This window comes from Conger conger, chromosome 5, assembly GCF_963514075.1.
Source record: "Conger conger chromosome 5, fConCon1.1, whole genome shotgun sequence".
Classification (NCBI taxonomy): domain Eukaryota; kingdom Metazoa; phylum Chordata; class Actinopteri; order Anguilliformes; family Congridae; genus Conger; species Conger conger.
Window position 1 is genome coordinate 59,992,009 of NC_083764.1, and position 18,398 is coordinate 60,010,406.

The 18,398-nt window shown below is 45.6% G+C and overlaps 1 protein-coding gene across 2 annotated transcripts; it reads left to right on the forward strand.

Annotated features, from left to right (window-relative positions):
- Window positions 1-1,829: 1,829 nt before the first annotated feature.
- Window positions 1,830-17,294, forward strand: LOC133128351 (cytochrome P450 3A30-like). Of its 2 annotated transcripts, XM_061241770.1 has the most exons (13): window positions 1,830-1,964; window positions 4,084-4,177; window positions 4,357-4,409; window positions 4,637-4,736; window positions 5,381-5,494; window positions 6,457-6,545; window positions 6,870-7,018; window positions 7,496-7,623; window positions 7,904-7,988; window positions 8,521-8,681; window positions 8,775-9,001; window positions 14,984-15,146; window positions 16,430-17,294. In XM_061241770.1, the coding sequence occupies exons 1-13, from the start codon at window positions 1,894-1,896 to the stop codon at window positions 16,517-16,519; spliced, it is 1,524 nt and encodes a 507-aa protein (XP_061097754.1). In that variant the 5' UTR covers window positions 1,830-1,893; the 3' UTR covers window positions 16,520-17,294. The 2 variants fall into 2 exon arrangements, with proteins under 2 accessions (XP_061097754.1, XP_061097756.1); XM_061241772.1 differs by lacking the exon at window positions 4,357-4,409 and having other exon boundaries at window positions 1,858-1,962.
- Window positions 17,295-18,398: the final 1,104 nt, after the last annotated feature.

The following is an 18,398-nucleotide window of genomic DNA, read 5'->3' on the forward strand; positions in this document are numbered from 1 at the left end:
TGATTTACACTGTGTGTTCAGTTTTTTTGTTCTGTTTTAAATTGCTACTCTTTGTGAGGCACTTTGTACATTTTGGATTAAGGTAATAATAATAATAATAATAATAATAATAATAATAATAATAATAATAATAATAATAGGTGCTTAATTTCATACTAAACATTAAGCACCTATTAACTGTTAACTAAATGCTAAATGTCATGCCCGGCATTATATCCTGGTCAGTTCCGAGGACATCCAGCTGATGATCTGGAAACTGTGCATATAGGCACCCAGGGACAAATTTTGGTTTCCGGCACTCTAAAGACCATTCTTCAGCGGCCTACCCTGGTGTAAAGCACTGACCCAAGGTGTCCAAAAATAGCTGTATGCCCAATAAAGGTAAAAATAGCTTGAAGCATGGCAACAAAAGAATAATGCAAATTTCTAAAATTCACTTTTGCCTGTGGTGCACATTGCTGATTTGTGGGAGATTTCTGCCAAATCGCAGGTATCAGGCAGCAGGTGACAAGTTCCAGGAGACTCACAGACCTTCCGGGAGAGGTGGGATAGCAGGAAAACCATAGATAACAGTAGCGTGTATTTACCGTGCATGCAGCACGTAGCCTATTATTGCCCACTTAAGGCATTTTTCACCATTCCTGTTCTAATGTGTTTTATAATAGGTTAACGCGCGATGTCACTCACCGTGTTCCGAACACAAATTTAGCTCACGATGTTCCGACAGTGCAACTTTCATTACGAATAAATGAGAAATGAATTCCGAGTCAGCTTTGGTTTTTTTTTTTTTGTGTGTGGAAAAGTCTAATTCCTTCCGTTTTAATTCAAATTTGGTACCAGTCACGTAAGCGATCAATTTCAGCATACAATGGTAACAATAGTAATTGTGCTCCCCTTTGACAGTGTGGTGGGGAAGCTGCTGCTAACTAGAGACTCCGACCCGGACAGGCTTATGCGGCTCATCCAAACAAGTTCCTTGGACAACAGTACACACGTGGTTTTATATAGATTGTATCAGTCTTTAATTAATGTTAAGACTAACCAGGCATAGATTTAATAGAGATTTGACTGCAACAGAGTGCAATAATGTAGTAGTTGTGCTTCAGGTGCTGTTGGGAACATCGTGAGGTAACAGTCTTCCGAACACAGGGCAGTTGTGAAGATGTTGTTCTCGTCATAATTAGCCTATTGGTCCAATTCACGTGAAGCAAAGTGTTTTAGCATCTGGAATAAAAACTTCCCTAGAACGAAGTTAACTTCTGGTGGAAGCGGCTGTGAGTCTACGTTAGGGTACGTTACTCAACGAATAGCCTCAGTTGATTTATTTTCAATACCGAATAAAAATGCAATACAAAAACAATAAGGATTTTATTAATAATAGGCAATGTATTATGTCATGGAGTAGCTATTACTCATAATCTATAGAACGACATGCCGAGTATCAATTTGAAACAGCACGTAGGCCTAACCTTACTTTTATGGGGTTAGGATAAGTTTTACGCTTTTTAATGCAGTTTTTAAACATAAACATAACTGCATTTTACATAATAAATAGCCTACCTCAAGTTGGTTTACTTAGAATAATTGTCTGGTGAGTATCCCAGGTTCTGTTTTTGTAAAAATGGCATTAAAATGCAGTGCTGCAATATAAATAATTTCGCCGTCTGGTCGTCCCCTTCCGCCCTTTCCCCCACTCCGCGATGTCTTGTAGGTGGCCTCACATACAGCATGGGCAGAGGGTGGGGCTTGTCCAGGTGCATGCGCAGCTGGCATTCACTTCAGCGAGGGTAGCTTTCGCGAAAAGTGCACATACTATGTGTTGCTTTCTTGATACAGCCAGGACTGGTGTAGAGTATAGAGACTGTATAGAGACATCACTGACTGTGTATAACCATGACTTACTTTTCTTTTTTTCCAGCTGAAACATGGACTCTTCTAATTATATTTATCGGCTTATTAACTGTGTGAGTATTACATCTCTCTCTCTCTCTCTCTCTCTCTCTCTCTCTCTCTCTCTCTCTCTCTCTCTCTCTCTCTCTCTCTCTCTCTCTCTCTCTCTCTCTCTCTCTCTCTCTCTCTCTCTCTCTCTCTCTCTCTCCCGCCGATTTATTACATTCAATAGATAACATATTGAACGGTTTTTTTTGCAATCACACGTTGCATTTTCGTTGCAGCTTAGTGGCTGTAGTGGCTTATAGGTTCTGTAATTTATTCAGGTAAAGGTCATGTTATGTTCCTGTATTCTGTCTGTTAGTTTATCATTGTTTATTATCATTATTCTTGTAATTTATTATTTTTTCATATTCATGTCTGGTGTTCTGTTTATATTCATTAGTCTTTGCACTCGTCTTCTCCTGTGATGTCTGATTCTGAATGTTTACAAGCCCAGTCACTCCCCTGTCTGTGTGCCCCACTATACGGGTGTTTACGGTAGTTCCGGGGTTCAACCTTCCTTCCAAACTTGCATTCCTTACTTCCTGCTTTCTCTCCATTTCATGTTTGTACATAGCACTAATATACTAATCCCAACTAACATAGAATTTGTACAGTACTAATTATACTAACACACTAATATGTTCGTCAAACTAATAAACTAACATTCACTAGTTTTGGGTATTTGTGATTTAAATCACTTAACTAACTTACTAATTGTTGATTGTACTCTTCAAGGGTTCTGAATTTCTGTATGTTTACACTAGGACTCGGAACTGTACTGTCCTCTCAGGTCCACTTTTGCACTTGTTCTTGTGTTTGATTTGCACTTTGTTGTACGTCGCTCAGGCAGCACGGATGGTGCAGTGGGTAGCACTGCCGCCTCACAGCAAGGAGGTCCTGGGTTCGAATCCCCGTCGGCCGGGGCCTCTCTGTGCGGAGTTTGCATGTTCTCCCCGTGTCTGCGTGGGTTTCCTCCGGGTACTCCGGTTTCCTCCCACAGTCCAAAGACATGCACGTTAGGCTGATTGGAGAGTCTAAATTGCCCGTAGGTATGAGTGTGTGAGTGAATGGTGTGTGTGCCCTGCGATGGACTGGCGACCTGTCCAGGGTGTATTCCTGCCTTTCGCCCAATGTATGCTGGGATAGGCTCCAGCCCCCCTGCGACCCTGATCAGGATAAGCGGGTTCAGATAATGGATGGATGGATGGATGTACGTCGCTCTGGATAAGAGCGTCTGCTAAATGCCACTTAATGTAATGTAATGTAATGTAAAACTAATGCATCTCCAGTTTCAATTCTGTTCTGTAACTCCGCCTCCCTATTCTATCACCGATTACTTGTTTAGTTTCAGCGAAGTATTGACACCTGTCTCTCCGTATCTCTGCATCTCCTGATTTTGTGCAATTGTCTACTCCCTAGTCCGGAGCCGTTTGTATTACATGTGTGTCTTTGTGAATCCAGTCTGCGTTTTTGTTTTCCCCTCGTTATTGTGCTATTACCCTTTCATGTGTCTCACCTGATGTTCAGTTGTTAGAACACCCTCACTCCCATGTCCAACCTAGTTTGTCTCATTCCCCTGTGTATCTTTACCTGTCCTTTTGAGTTGAGTTTGAGTTTGTCTTGTCCTGTGTCTGAGTCCCAAGCCCTTTTCTTCTGTCCCCCAGTTCTAGCCTCCTTGTTCCCGAGCCCTTGTTCCCTAGCCCCTGTTCCTGAGTCCTTACCCTTGTGGCATTCCGCCTTGTTCATCTGGGTTTCCTGTTTTGACCCCTGCCTGCTTCCCTGGACTATACTTTGGTTGTTGTGGATATCTGTACCTCTGCCTTGTTGGACTGACCCCCTGGTTTTTTGACCTTGGCCTGTTTTTTGACTCCACTCTGTCTGCCCCTGCATTTGCAATTAAACCTACCATTTTTTTTTGCACCCCTGTCTGCTTTTGGTTCCTCTGTATCCCCCGGCGTAACGGGTCAGAAGTATGCGGGTTTCTAGTTTGTAACTAAACTAATATTTGCTTAAGCAATTTAATACCAACATAAGTCAAATTACCTATCTTTGGTAAATACATATTTGTCGGTTAATTATTCACAGAATGCATATTGCGGCGTTTACAACACCGTGCAGGTTCTACAACCATTTTCTTGTAATCACCAGGTATGGTTATTGGCCATACGGTATCTTTAAGAAACTCGGAATTCCAGGTCCGAAGCCTTCACCATTCTTTGGCACAATTCTTCAGTACGGCAAGGTGAGCATTATGACCTTCCTTCTTCTGGGGGAAAAAAAAAATAGTGTCAACAACATTATCCTGCATAATAACCAAACAAATAAATGGTGTTACCTTATTATTGAAGGTGTTTGTGTTCCCTGTTTTGGGGATTATTTTACTTATTACTGATGCAAAAGCCTATCTGTTTAATTGATCAGGGTTTCTCTCAATTGGATATGAGTAATTTCAAGATGTATGGCAGACTTTGGGGGTAAGTAGGCCTATGTATTTTTCAACTGAGACACTGAACAGTGTGAAGCTTCCAGTCAAAGTAATCTTATCGAAAGGGTGTATTCAGAAGGGTGAAGTATTATTGACTGAAATTTCTACAGTACATTGGGGACATTTAATATGTTTTACATTGAATTAATGAACTATTCAAATGTGTATGAACAGATTTGATATTTTTCCTGATATTTTTTGTCTGACTGTCCATAGATTTTATGATGGCAGACAACCCGTTTTGTCCACGATGGACACAAGCATGATCAAAACAGTTCTGGTGAAAGAATGCTTCTCCTACTTCATTGACAGAAGGGTGAGTCAAAAATTATTGTTTATTTATTACCTTCACTGATTATCTTCAGAAGGTCAAGTTCTTTGATTGGTGCATTTTCTCAATATTGCAACAAGCTCTGAATGATATATTTGCTTTCTCTTAGAAATTTATTTGACAAATGATATTGGTTATGTTTTGCTTTGTGGTTAAACATTTCTGCCTGGCACCCCTTGCCATAAGGCTGACATAACACTGTCATACACATGGCATAATAGCTGTCACAAGATGGCATAACAGATCATGTCATGTTATGTCAAATTACATAAGTCATACTTTTATATGTACATTTTATGACAATAACATCTATAATAAAATGTACTGAAAAAAGTATGACAGTTTTATATCATTTGACATCAAGTCTGTTAGGCAAATCTGGATTCACAAAGACACACATGTAAAGTAAACAACTTTAGAAAGGTATACCTTAGAGTCTTTATAAAGCGCTAAGAGACACCATTATTGGGAAACGTACCCCTGGCCATTCTCCTCTGATCTCTCTCATTAACAAGGTGTTTCTGCCCACAGAACTGCTGCTCGCTAGATGGCTTTTGTTTTTCTATTTTCAAATTTGTTGAATTTGAGTCCTTAAAACGTCGAGACCTGATGTGTGTGTTGTGCTTCAGGTTTTCCGCTTCAATGGTCCCCTCAACGATGCAGTCAACAACGCTCGTGGTGAAGAGTGGAAACAGAAACGTAGTTTGATCTCCCCTTTGTTCAGCAGTGGCCGCATTAAACAGGTGAGCCAATCTTCCATCCCATGCTACATTGGGCCGGCATAAGCACAGGACCACATTAGTTTACCCTGTGTATTTGGATTGCCATATTTTCCGATCACCCCACTGTGAAGTGGACACAATAAGGATTTGAAATGCAGTGGCAGAATAGAATGATTGTTTATTTCATAAATGTATGTATTCATTTTTAAATCTTTTGAAACATTTTAATTATTTTTGTGTCACACGCCGGGGATATTTGCCGTTGTTTGCCCTGTGGAGAGAGATAAACGGCCAACATCAACAAATAAATAATAAATGGGCAAAACGGCAAAAGAGCAGGTCATAGGGAGATACGGACATTACGGATTTCACCGGTGTTTTATTTTTAAATGGCCAAAGCTGGAGGGAGGGAGAGCGCATGCCCAGAAGAATACTAAACTCAAGTAAAGAACAAACCCCTCACTGGTTCCGGGCTAAAATGAAAAACTGAAACAACAAATGCAAAGAAAATAACCAAACTGACGTAGTTTATTGGCTCTCTTGTGTCTCGGCTCTCTCCCCTCCCCTATGTGCTCCCGGTATCAGCCACTCACTCAGAAGCACATCTTATACACTCCTGCACTGATTCACAATGTAGTCCCGGTGTGAGCCTTACCCAGTCCTCAGATTGCCCTGCTTCCTTCCTGCAAACCGAGCCAACTTGCCACTGACCAATTATACTATCATCTTAGCTGTCACGGGCTTTTGCAGTATGTCTTGAGAGAAATATTGCATTGAGGTTCATAGTTCATAGTTGGGCAAGGTATCTCAAGGATGTTCATTAGACCAGACAAGCATAAATAAATGAATAAATAAACAAACTTGAATGAAGTGAAAAGTAATTTCAACAGAAACATTTCTGACACCTTGCTACAAAGAGTGCGCGCTTGTCATTACACAGAACACACTTCTGTAGTGCAAATGATCTTATTGTCTCTTTTCAGATGCTTCCATTAATGAAGCAACATTCTGATAAATTAGTTCAATGTCTCCAGGGGATTGCTAACCACGATGAAGCTGTTGATGTCAGAGAGTATGTATAACTTTTACTTGAGATTGTATTAATGTGTAATTGTCTTGTGCCTTTGTATTGTATTGAACATTATGTTGCCATCTCTGCTGGCTCCTCCCTTGGCCAGGGTTCCTTGTAAAATAATCTGAGTGGGACTCACCTGGTTAAATAAAGGATAAATAAAAAAACTATGTGCTCTGTGAATCCTCAGTAATCATCTTAATTCACAACTTGTTTCCTGCCAAAAAGTAGAACTTAATTCAGGTCTCTATTAGTGTCAGCCTGTTTTGTATTCAGTGTTAGTGTCAAGCATACAACCACAGGATACTATTTGTTTCATTTCAGGTACTTTGGCTCGTACTGTTTGGATGCTCTTGCAAATATTGCCTTAAATATTGACATAGACTCACTCAATAACCAAAATGATCCCAGCGTTCTTAAAATAAAGAAGGCATTTGTCCTTACGTTTGAGAATCCAGGATTTTTTTTATCAGGTAAAAATGAATCCATATTAAAATGTCAATAATTGTAAATGTAATCATATTACTGTTATTTTCATGTATATATATATATATATATATATATATATATATATATATATATATATATATATATAAATATTGAATTTGGTTCCAATAAAGTGTATTGGGATTTTTTTCAATTCATAATTAGGTGGAGATATTGGGGATCATACAGTGGTATGTAAAACTTTGGGCGCCCCTGGTCAAAATCCTTTTACAATAGAAAAAGAGAGGATGGGGCGTTGGAGTTATTGTTACTGAGGAAAAGCTTTGCTCTTGTAATGGAGATTGGTGGTTTGGTCTATGTCTGAGGAGACAACATAGAGTCAGGGCTGGCTTGAGGCATGATGAGGCAGTAAGATGTTTTTAGTTTGTTTGAAGGTGAAGATTTCCTGTAGAATGTCCCATTTTCTGAGCTGGCTTTTTCACATGGTCTCTGCCTTTATCCAGCTATATTTCCCATCTTGAATCCCCTCCTGGAGAAAGCTGGTCTTTCCATGTTTCCAAAAGCTGAACTGGCGTTCCTTTTATCTGCAGTCAACAAAGTAAAGTTGGATCGAGAAAAAAATGTTGACAAGGTAAGAGTCCTCATTATGTAACATGTTTTGGGATAATTAAAATGTTACACATATTGAAAGTGCATTATTCTTATAAAGTACGAGCAAGAGTATGACATTTGAGCTAAGAGTGTTAGCTATAGAGTAGACTTTCAAGGAGTTAAATAAAGTTTTTCATAGAAACACTTGACCTGAACCTGGACGTGAGTCTAAAAATGAATAAATCTATCATCTTCTCATACTCCTCGACTAAATATTGATGTGCCAAGAAAGTCATACATTCTGTTTTTCTTTTCTGCAGAATCCAATGGATTTTCTGGGACTGATGTTAGAATTTCAGTTACCAGAAATGGCACATGGAACAAATGAAAACAGACCAATCAAAGGTAATGTTCAAAGTCCTAGTGCAGTATGTGATCTTTTTTGCTGGTTTTGTAATATCATTCACTGCATAGTATGGGAGTGCAAACCAGGTTCAGGGATACGAGTGCTTTTTAGGAGTCAGTGCTATTTAGTATTTAGTGCTATGAGTGCTATTTAGTGCCATTTAATTTTGCATAAGCATATTTCTTTCCTTCAAGCTAAATAAGTTTTGCTAGCATCAGCAGATGGTAATGATACATACATTGATTATTATGCCTGTCCAATGATATTCTGCATGTGTTTCTCAATGTCTTGAAAACCTCTGTGCGTGTGTTTCCGTAGGCAGAGAGCTGCTGCGGTTTGCTAAGGAGCTTCTTATCATGATTCCCAATTAAACGACCAACCCTGAAATTCTCCAGGGTTTGTTAAAGCACTCTGAGTACTTAATTCTGTACTGCTTCGTTGTAAAGCTTTGGTTGTATTGTGTGTGTGTGTGAGTGTGTGTGTGTGCGCGCGAACACACATGCATACCTTTCACTCATTTTTCCCCTGCAGGTCTAACACACCATGAGATCTTATCTACAGCTGTAACATTTCTGGCTGCTGGTTTTGAGACCACCAGTAAATCTCTTACATTCCTGGTATACTGCCTGGCAACCAACCCTGATGTCATGAAAAGATTGCAGGATGAGATTGACAAAGTGTTCCCGAACAAGGTGTCTAACAGGATCACCCTTCTCAGTAGTTTCTACACTGCAACACTGTCCAGACAATTATCAAAAATGTAATAATTCCTTTTATTCCCGTAGTCCCCAGTGACATATGAGCAGCTGGTTCATTTGGAGTACTTGGATATGGCTTTAAATGAGTCTCAGAGGCTATATCCTATTTCTCTTCGCGTGGAAAGGCTCTGCACAGAGACCATCGTTGTCAATGGGGTGACCATACCCAAAGGAACTGTTGTCACGATTCCAGTGTATGCCTTGCACCGTGACCCTGAACACTGGCCGGAACCTGAATGCTTCAATCCTGAAAGGTAGCAGTAACTCACTAACTTGCTGGCAGTCGTGTACAATTCATTCACACTTCATTTCCATATGCTGTTGTCCTGAAATGCCACAAAGTAAACAGTGACTGCAGGGAATGTAAGGACCCTCATAGACTTCTCTGTCTGACTTTGTCAGAAATATTTCTGTGCTGACCTCACTCTTGATTCATCAAATGTGTGTTAAGTTGAAGGCAAGAGGGAGGGGAAAGGAGATGGTGAAAAAGGGAAAAGAGAAAGAATAGAAGAAAGTTTTAGTATCTTTAAATGGTACAGAATAGGTTAGAGTAGCTTATCTAGGGATACTTACTCTGATGAATGTGAGTGTGTTGTGGCGCCCCGTGGGGAGAGAGAGGCAGAGAGAGCAAGAGTAGTTCCTCAAACTGGTATTTTTAATGAGGTTCTGGTGTGCCTTCAGGGCACTTTTACAACGTCCCAAAAAATAAACTTTCTTTCTCAGAAAAAACGAAAAAAAAGTCACCGGCCAAAAAATTAGGTTTCCCGGTCCGTCGGTGGTTCTGGGTGGTCCGTGCCGGCCGCGCCTTTTGGTAGGGCCTCCGAATACCCGCTTCCACCGTGGTGTCGTTATTTGCTTTCCCGTGGCTGTTTCCCCCTCACTGGGCTTCGCCTCCGTCTCCCTCCGTACTCAGCCCCGCTCTGTGGTTGCGCCTCGTCTTTTGTACGGCTCCTCTCTCTCTCGGAGTCGGTCCGGCTGCGCCTGTCCAATGAGAAGGGTTAATTGTCTCTTCCTCACATTCCCCACGCGTCTTTCCCCGTGTCGCTGGCCATGGTTCTGACTCTCCTCGCCGGCTCTCTCTCCGGTGCGGCTCTGTTAGATACGACCTGGGGAAATACACGTGGTTAATAACTTTTCCTAGCACTTGCCGCCGGCGCACGGGCCGTTCCACTCCAGTGGTGTACCGATTTCCGATCGGGCCACCACATTTCCTCCCCCTCAGCTCCACGCCCTCGGCGGGAGCGTCACCAAAGAGGCCCTCGTTCATCCGGGACAGGGCATCCGCGTTCCCTTGGAGTCTCCCGGCTCGGTGTTCCACCGTGAATTTAAAACTTTGTAGTTCTAAAAACCATCGGGTCACCCGGGCGTTAGTGTCCTTACACCGATACATCCATTGCAATGGGGCATGGTCGGTTATAAGGATAAATTCCCTTCCTACCAGATAGTATTTGAGCTTTCCGACTGCCCACCTTATGGCCAGGCACTCCTTCTCCACCGTGCTATAATTCCTTTCATGCTTCAGCAATTTCCTGCTGATATAGGTGATCGGGTGCTCGGTGGCGTCCTGGATCTGGGATAGGACCGCACCAAGTCCGGTTTCAGAGGCGTCGGTCTGCAAAACAAACTTTTGTGAGAAGTTAGGGGTGGTCAGTACTGGTTCATTCCCCAGGGCGGCCCTCAGGTCTAGGAAGGCGCGGTCGGCGGCTTCGGTCCATATCACCGTGTGCCGGTGGTCCTTCTTGGTCAGCTCGTGCAAGGGGGCCGCTCTGGTGGCAAAGTCCGGTATAAACTGCCTATAGTACCCCACTAGGCCCAGGAATGTGCGCACTTGCCTTTTGGTGGTGGGTCGTGGCCAGTTGGTGATCCCGTCCACCTTTTGACTCTGGGGTCGGACGCACCCTCGTCCCACGGTGTGGCCCAGGTAGTCGGCCTCCTCCAGGCCCAGGCGACACTTAGCCGGGTTAGCTGTCAGGCCGGCTTCCCGGAGCGCCCCGAGCACCGCCTCCAGCCTCCTGAGGTGGCTTTCCCAATCAGCGCTGTGAATGACGATATCGTCGAGGTAGGCAGCAGCATACTCCCTGTGGGGCCTCAGCAGGTTGTCCATGAGCCTCTGGAAGGTGGCGGGGGCTCCATGCACTCCGAAGGGTAAGACGCGGTACTGGAACAGGCCATCCGGGGTGGCGAAAGCCGTCTTCTCCCTCGCCTGGGGGGTCAGCGGTACCTGCCAGTACCCCCGGGTGAGGTCCAGGGTGCTGAGGTAGCGAGCGGGTCCCAGCCGCTCGATCAGCTCGTCCACCCGGGGCATGGGGTAGGCGTCGTACCGGGAGATTTCGTTCAACCTCCGGAAGTCGTTGCAGAACCTCCAACTGCCGTCCGGTTTTGGGACCAACACTATCGGGCTGGACCAGGCGCTTTGGGATTCTTCTATGACCCCCAGGTCCAGCATCCTCGCCACCTCCTCCCGGATGGTCTGCCTTCTCGCCTCCGGGATCCGGTAGGGCCGCAGTCGAACCCTCCTTCCTGGCTCCGTGACGATGTCGTGGTGGACCTTGGTAGCCCGGCCCGGGAGTTGGGAGAGCACATCCCGGTGTTGACTCACCAGCTCGCGGAGGTCTTGGCGTTGCCGGTCGGTCAGCAGGTCTCCAGTGGCCACTTCTGGTGTTCCGGTGGCGCCGCCTGTGGTTAAGCAGAGGGGAGCAGGGTCGTGCACGGGTTCGTGCCACCTCTTTAGCAGGTTAATATGGTACTTTTGGAGCTGGTGTCTCCGGCCCACCTGTCTTACCATGTAGTTCACTGGCCCCACCTTGGCTACTACTTCGTAGGGCCCATGCCATTTGGCCAGAAATTTGCACTCATTGGTGGGGATCAGCACCATGACCTTATCCCCCGGCTGAAATTCTCTCACCTGGGCTGTTCGGTTGTACAGTCTAGCCTGCTCCTTCTGGGCCTGTTGCATGTGCTCCCGGACCATGGGCCAGATTTTTGCCATCCGCTGGTCCATAGCTTCCACATGTTCCAGGAGGGTGCGTTGTCGGGACGGCTGCTGCTCCCAGGCCTCCTTCGCGAGGTCCAGTAGCCCTCGGGGACGTCTCCCATACAGCAACTCGAAGGGCGCGTACCCCGTGGATGCCTGTGGGACCTCACGTATCGAAAATAATAGGTACGGTAATAAATGATCCCAGTCCTTACCGTCCGTTGTGATCATTTTCCTCAGCATTGACTTGAGGGTTTTGTTAAACCGCTCTACCAGCCCGTCGGTCTGGGGGTGGTAGACGGACGTCCTCACTTGTCGGACCCGGAGTAGGCGGCACATCTCCCTCATCACGCCCGACATGAAACAGGTCCCCTGGTCTGTCAGGACCTCTTCCGCGATCCCCACCCGGCTGAAGAGGAGGAACAGCTCCCTCGCGATGCTCTTCCCCGTCGCGGCCCGTAAGGGTACGGCCTCCGGGTAACGGGTGGCGTAATCAACGATTACCAGGATGTAACGGTGACCCCGGCTGGACTTGGGCAGGGGTCCCACTATGTCCATAGCAATTCGGCGGAAGGGCACATCTATAATGGGGAGAGGGATTAGTGGATTGCGATACGTCACCCGGGGGCTGTGCAGTTGACACTCCGCACACTGTCGGCAGTAGTCCTCCACTGCCCGTTTGATGCCAGGCCAGTAAAAGCGAGAGAGGATTCGCTCATACGTCTTCTCCCTTCCCAGGTGGGCCCCCAACAGGTGGGTGTGGGCGAGGTAGAGCACCTTGGAGGTGTGGCTCTGGGGTACCAGAAGTTGGTCCAGCTCTCCCGGGTCACTGTTGCAGGTTCGATACAGCAAGTTATTCTGGACTTTAAAATACGGGTAGGCCGGTCTACTCACCCCGCCTTGTGGGACGCCCTCAATGTACGCAGCGGCCCTCCAGGCCTGGGCGAGGAGGGGATCTTGCAGCTGGGCGGAGCCGAAGTCCGTTGGGGCCCTCTCTAGTTCGGGTTGAAACTCCGAAAACCCCCCCGCGCTACCCCCTTCCGCCTCCAGGGGTGGTGGTGGGTCCGGTCGCTCCGGGGCTGTATCCGTGCTCTCGGTAGGGGGTTGCGTGGTCGGTCCCCTCCCCCCTTGGGGCGAGATCTCCTCCTCCTCACTATCCCCGGCAGGGGCCACCCAAACCGGGTGGGGTTCCCGGTGGCCCTTCCGGCGGGGTCGGGGTGTGTGACTTGGCCTCTCCGAGGTCGCCCTCTCACTCCAGTAGCTGAGAAAGAGGGGGCAGTCTCTTCCCAGCAGCACCTCCACTGGGAGGCTCTCGACTACCCCCACTCTTCCCGTGAATTGGCCTCTAGGGGTGATGATGGTCACCTCGGCGGTGGGGTAGCTTCGTACGTCGCCGTGGATGCAGGTGACGGCGATGTCCTCTCCCCGTCTCCCCCCTGCTAGGGTTGGTCTCACCAGGGTAATAGCACTCCCCGAGTCCAGCAAGGCCTCCGCGTCTTGACCCCCGATCCGGACGGGTAGCCTAGGGGCGGCAGTGCCCTTGTGGGCCCAGCACGTGGTGAGGTAGTGGCAGGGTCGGCCCGTCTCAGGTGCAGTGGCCATGGACTCCTCCCTCCCTGGGCAATCCCGGCTCAGGTGGCCCTCCCGGCCACAGGCGAAGCACCGTCTGGTCTCTCTCCGGCGGAGTCCCTCGTCCCTGTCGTCCGCTCTCCACCGTGGCCTGGTTTGTGGCTCCAGTCGGACCGCGCTTGGGGTTCTTCGTGGGCTTTCCGTTTTGGTTCCCCTGACCATCTCTTGGGCCACCTGGTGGTTCTCCAGGAGGTTGACCAGGGCATCAATGGAGCGGGGCCCCTGCTGGGCCACATATTTCTTGACGTCCGGGGCCAGGGCTCGGACACAGCGATCCAACACCACCCGGTCGAGCAGGGGCGGCCCGTCGCCCTCGACTAGCCAACTTTTGGTTAGCCTCCCCAGGCTCATCACCTGTCCTCGCGCCGGGAGGCCGGGGTCGTAGGCCCATTGGTGGAACCGCTGTGCCCTGGCGGGGAGGCTGTAGCCATACTGGGCTAAGATGGTAGCTTTTAGGGTGGGGTAGTCGTGGGCTTCGGCCGGAGGCAGTCCCCGGTACGCCTTCTGGGCCTCCCCGCTGAGGAATGGGGCCAGGAGGGAGCCCCAGGCGCCTTGAGGCCACTTCTCCAGGTAAGCCGCCCGTTCGAAGGTCTCGAGGTAGGCCTCAATTTCATCGTCCGGGGTCTGCTTCAGCAGTACGTCTTTGGGTGTCCGGTGGCTTGTCGCCGGGCTGGACTTTTGGCACAGTTCCGCCACGGCTTTCTGCAGGGCGTCTTGTGACCGCAGTAGAGCGTTGATGGCGTCCTCCATTTTTTTTATTTTTATTTTTATTTTTTTTTAATTGCTCTCTCTCTCTATAGCTGGGGTCTCTATGCCCGCATCCTCCACCATATGTGGCGCCCCGTGGGGAGAGAGAGGCAGAGAGAGCAAGAGTAGTTCCTCAAACTGGTATTTTTAATGAGGTTCTGGTGTGCCTTCAGGGCACTTTTACAACGTCCCAAAAAATAAACTTTCTTTCTCAGAAAAAACGAAAAAAAAGTCACCGGCCAAAAAATTAGGTTTCCCGGTCCGTCGGTGGTTCTGGGTGGTCCGTGCCGGCCGCGCCTTTTGGTAGGGCCTCCGAATACCCGCTTCCACCGTGGTGTCGTTATTTGCTTTCCCGTGGCTGTTTCCCCCTCACTGGGCTTCGCCTCCGTCTCCCTCCGTACTCAGCCCCGCTCTGTGGTTGCGCCTCGTCTTTTGTACGGCTCCTCTCTCTCTCGGAGTCGGTCCGGCTGCGCCTGTCCAATGAGAAGGGTTAATTGTCTCTTCCTCACATTCCCCACGCGTCTTTCCCCGTGTCGCTGGCCATGGTTCTGACTCTCCTCGCCGGCTCTCTCTCCGGTGCGGCTCTGTTAGATACGACCTGGGGAAATACACGTGGTTAATAACTTTTCCTAGCACTTGCCGCCGGCGCACGGGCCGTTCCACTCCAGTGGTGTACCGATTTCCGATCGGGCCACCACAGTGTGCATGTGTACTGAATTTAGTAAATTCATCCTCTGTCCAGTGCTATTACAGTAAGGCCACCTTTACAACCTCCCATATCCCAGTGAAATAGTGTGGCTTCAGAAAAAATAAATAAACTCTTATTGGCAAGCAGTGATGTGTATGTCCCTGTGGATTCTGGAATATTGTGCTGTTCTCCTTTTAGGTTTAGCAAGGAGAACAAGGACAGCATGGATCCCTATGCCTTTCTGCCTTTTGGTGCTGGCCCTCGGAATTGCATTGGAATGAGGCTTGCAGTTGTTCTCATGAAACTTGCTATCGTTCAGGTGCTTCAGCACTTCAGCATTGCTGCATGCCAAGAGACGGAGGTAAGGTCTGTTTTTATAAGTGACACAATGTATACTGTATCTCAATTAATGTTTATGCTAACCCATATTTATTTGTCTGCAACAAATACTAGTCATTTAGATGTATCACAGAATTTGTATGGCAATATCACAGAATGTGAGAATTAATGTCAAATACAAGAGTTCAACTGTTCCGCAACCTACCACACAAGTAGCTGAAGCTGGATGTAACAGGAACAGAAAATGTTTAAATCAGTCCCACACTATGAAATGAACAAGAACTTTTAACAAAAAATGTATTTGTATAGGCTTAAAATACATTCTTGTCAATAAAACAAATGAACAATAAAGACCTTTATTTTTAAACATGAAATATGAACTGGCCTATTTTTAACGTAATTAACTTTTGAAAACAGAATTTGAAACAATAAATGTGGTATTTACATACATATCGGATCATTTCTGTGGGAATTACTTCCCTTTCTATACATAGTCCCCCAATTTTAGGGGACCAAAAGTAGCTTTGGCTTTGGCTAAAACCCCCCAATATTTTACATTGAGTCATCAAACTCACTTGACAATAGTGATTACATTGCCACAACTGATCCCTTACTGTGAAAATTGCTGATGTTACAACTACCCAATGTTGAAACCATCCCCAGTCTCTCTTTCATGTTTTTGGAAGTTGTGAAGGTATTTACAATGGGAGTAATTCATCTTATCGCTGAAAGATATAAAATGCGAACTCAAACTTATACATTTCGCACTGAATTTGACACTAAATCATAACATTCAACATACTGGAATTTGAAAGAAATGGCATTCACTACTAGGGTGTGCCTGATAGACATCGTTCTCGTCAGCTACTTTATTAAAAAACAAAGAACGAACGGTAGTCCTTTTTCTACCTAGGCTTAAGAGGGATCTAAAGTTTTTGATTCATGTAATACCTCTGACTTGAGAATTTACATGAAGATAATAAAGGGTGCATTTGTAACCCGCAATGTACAACCTACACTAAAACATGCTCCCCATACAAGTTACTTTAGGCCGAAATGAAGGAGCTTGTACAGTTTCAGTCAAGTACACAATTATTCAGGTACAAATTTCAGATTTGCAATGGAATGCAATGCAATGATTGTTTGCTGTATGTGATATCATGAACACCTTTTTGCACATAAACACCCATAAACACCCAGTGCGGACTCTTGCGTCTGTTGAAAACCTTTGGACCACAACAGCATAATGACCAATGTATGATGAGGGAATGTTGTAATACTTTATGTATCCATTTATCTCATCAGATATCACTCCAGTTGGACAAATCACCTCTTGCTGGGCCTGTGAACCCAATAAAAGTGAAGTTTGTCCCACGTTGCCGTACTACAGTATGAAAGAGGAATGAAGCCTAGTCGGGGAGATCTCCAGTCCTGTTTTCTGGCCTGCTTTAATTCACAAACATACCAAGTGTTGCTAGCGCGCTCGCTCCATGAAAGACAACAATGTACAAATCAAACTTAAATATAAAATAAAAACATCTGGAGATGTCTTGCATACTGCACTTTCAGTGCTGCCTGTAGCGTAGTGGTCAAGGTAAATGACTGGGACAAGCAAGGTCGGTGGTTCTAATCCAGGGGAGGATTGTCTCCTGCTTAGTCTAATCAACTGTATGTCACTCAGGATTAGAGCGTCTGCCAATAATGTAATGTAAGAAAGGGAAATTAAATTGTCGACATGGAAAATCCTATAATTTGATTGGTTCTATCTAGAGTCAAATTGATTGGAATTGTAATATCCAACTGGAATGCAGGTCTACACAACTTTAGATAACTGACCTTGCTTTATTAGTTGAGCCCATCCCAGGAAGTTTGTTTGGCCAAGTTCGGAAATTACGTAGTGGCATCAGACAGTGACAAATGAGGCAGCGATTACGCCGCCATGCTTTTTTTCCACCACAAATCTTTCTTTGCATTAACGCATGCTGTGTGATGGCACTTTTCCAGAATAAGCAAGTGTGAATACATAAGAGATAAATAATTATAAACATGTGATTCATACTTTCATCCTATTCATATCAATAGACGTGAAGTGTACACTGTCATATACACTGATGTATTCCCATGCAAATAACTGTCCTGAGTTATCTAAATTGATCAACTTTCCTGTATGTTGCTGGCATTAGATTATTTCTATTTTGAATAATTCTCTCTGTCTTTTGTAGCTTCAAAATAAACGTTTTTGGAAAAATATTTGCCAAGATGTTTCTCGGGTCCTTTTTTGTCCCTGGATTTTAATACCCCTGTTTTGGTATGGCCACCTGCATTGTCCCATTGTGCAAGGTGTGAACCGTGTCCTCCAAACGTGCATTGCACAGGATGGATAGGACGGCATTGCTTGGGGAGGCTTATTTTTACTTAGAGGGCCGCTCACCTGACATTGGCCCCCAACTGTAGAATCTCTCCCCACCTTCAAACGCAAGCTGAAGACACACCTCTTCAAGCAGCACCTCTCCCCATCCCTCCCTACCTCCCTGTGAACCTTAATTGTTGTCTCTGTGACTTGCTTTGTGTATCGGTATTTTTTAGTTGGCTAGGTAAGCAGTGTTTTGATAGTTAACTTTGGTCACTTTTGCTCTGTTTGTTTGTTTCTTGTTTAAAAAAAAAAAATAAAAAATAAAATAAAAATTGGCCCTCGTCCTTATCTTTGTTGTACAGGTAGCAGTTCAAATTGTACTTCCCTCTAGGGTCTTTCAGCGAACTTATCCCTGGTTATGGATATGCACTTTGTTGTACGTCGCTCTGGATAAGAGCGTCTGCCAAATGCCAATAATGTAATGTAATGTAAAACTTGATTTTTGTCAGTTAAATCAATCAAGTCCCTCTATTCCCGAGTGTAATTTTTCTGCCAAGATTGCTGATACATACAGTCCACCCATCCTGAATGATGCCGTAATGCCAATTTATCTTTATTGTCAGCCACTCGGTGAAGTCTAATCATTGGCTTGGTGTATCGCCAGCCTTAAGCACAGAACTCTGACTGCTGGGGTCTTTGGGAAAATTATGGTTAATATTGGTCTCTTGGTGGGTAATTTCGTATGAACAGCAGCTGACAGAATGTAATAATGTTCTGAATGATTCTACAATTCGAATCCGTCCCGACAGCCAGTCAATCCAGTCTACGGTAGTCAGCTACATGCACTGGGGTCTTTGTAAAGTCAAATCTGGGGGCTAAGTATGCATATTGAGGAGGAAATGGTGAATTTATAATGATAGA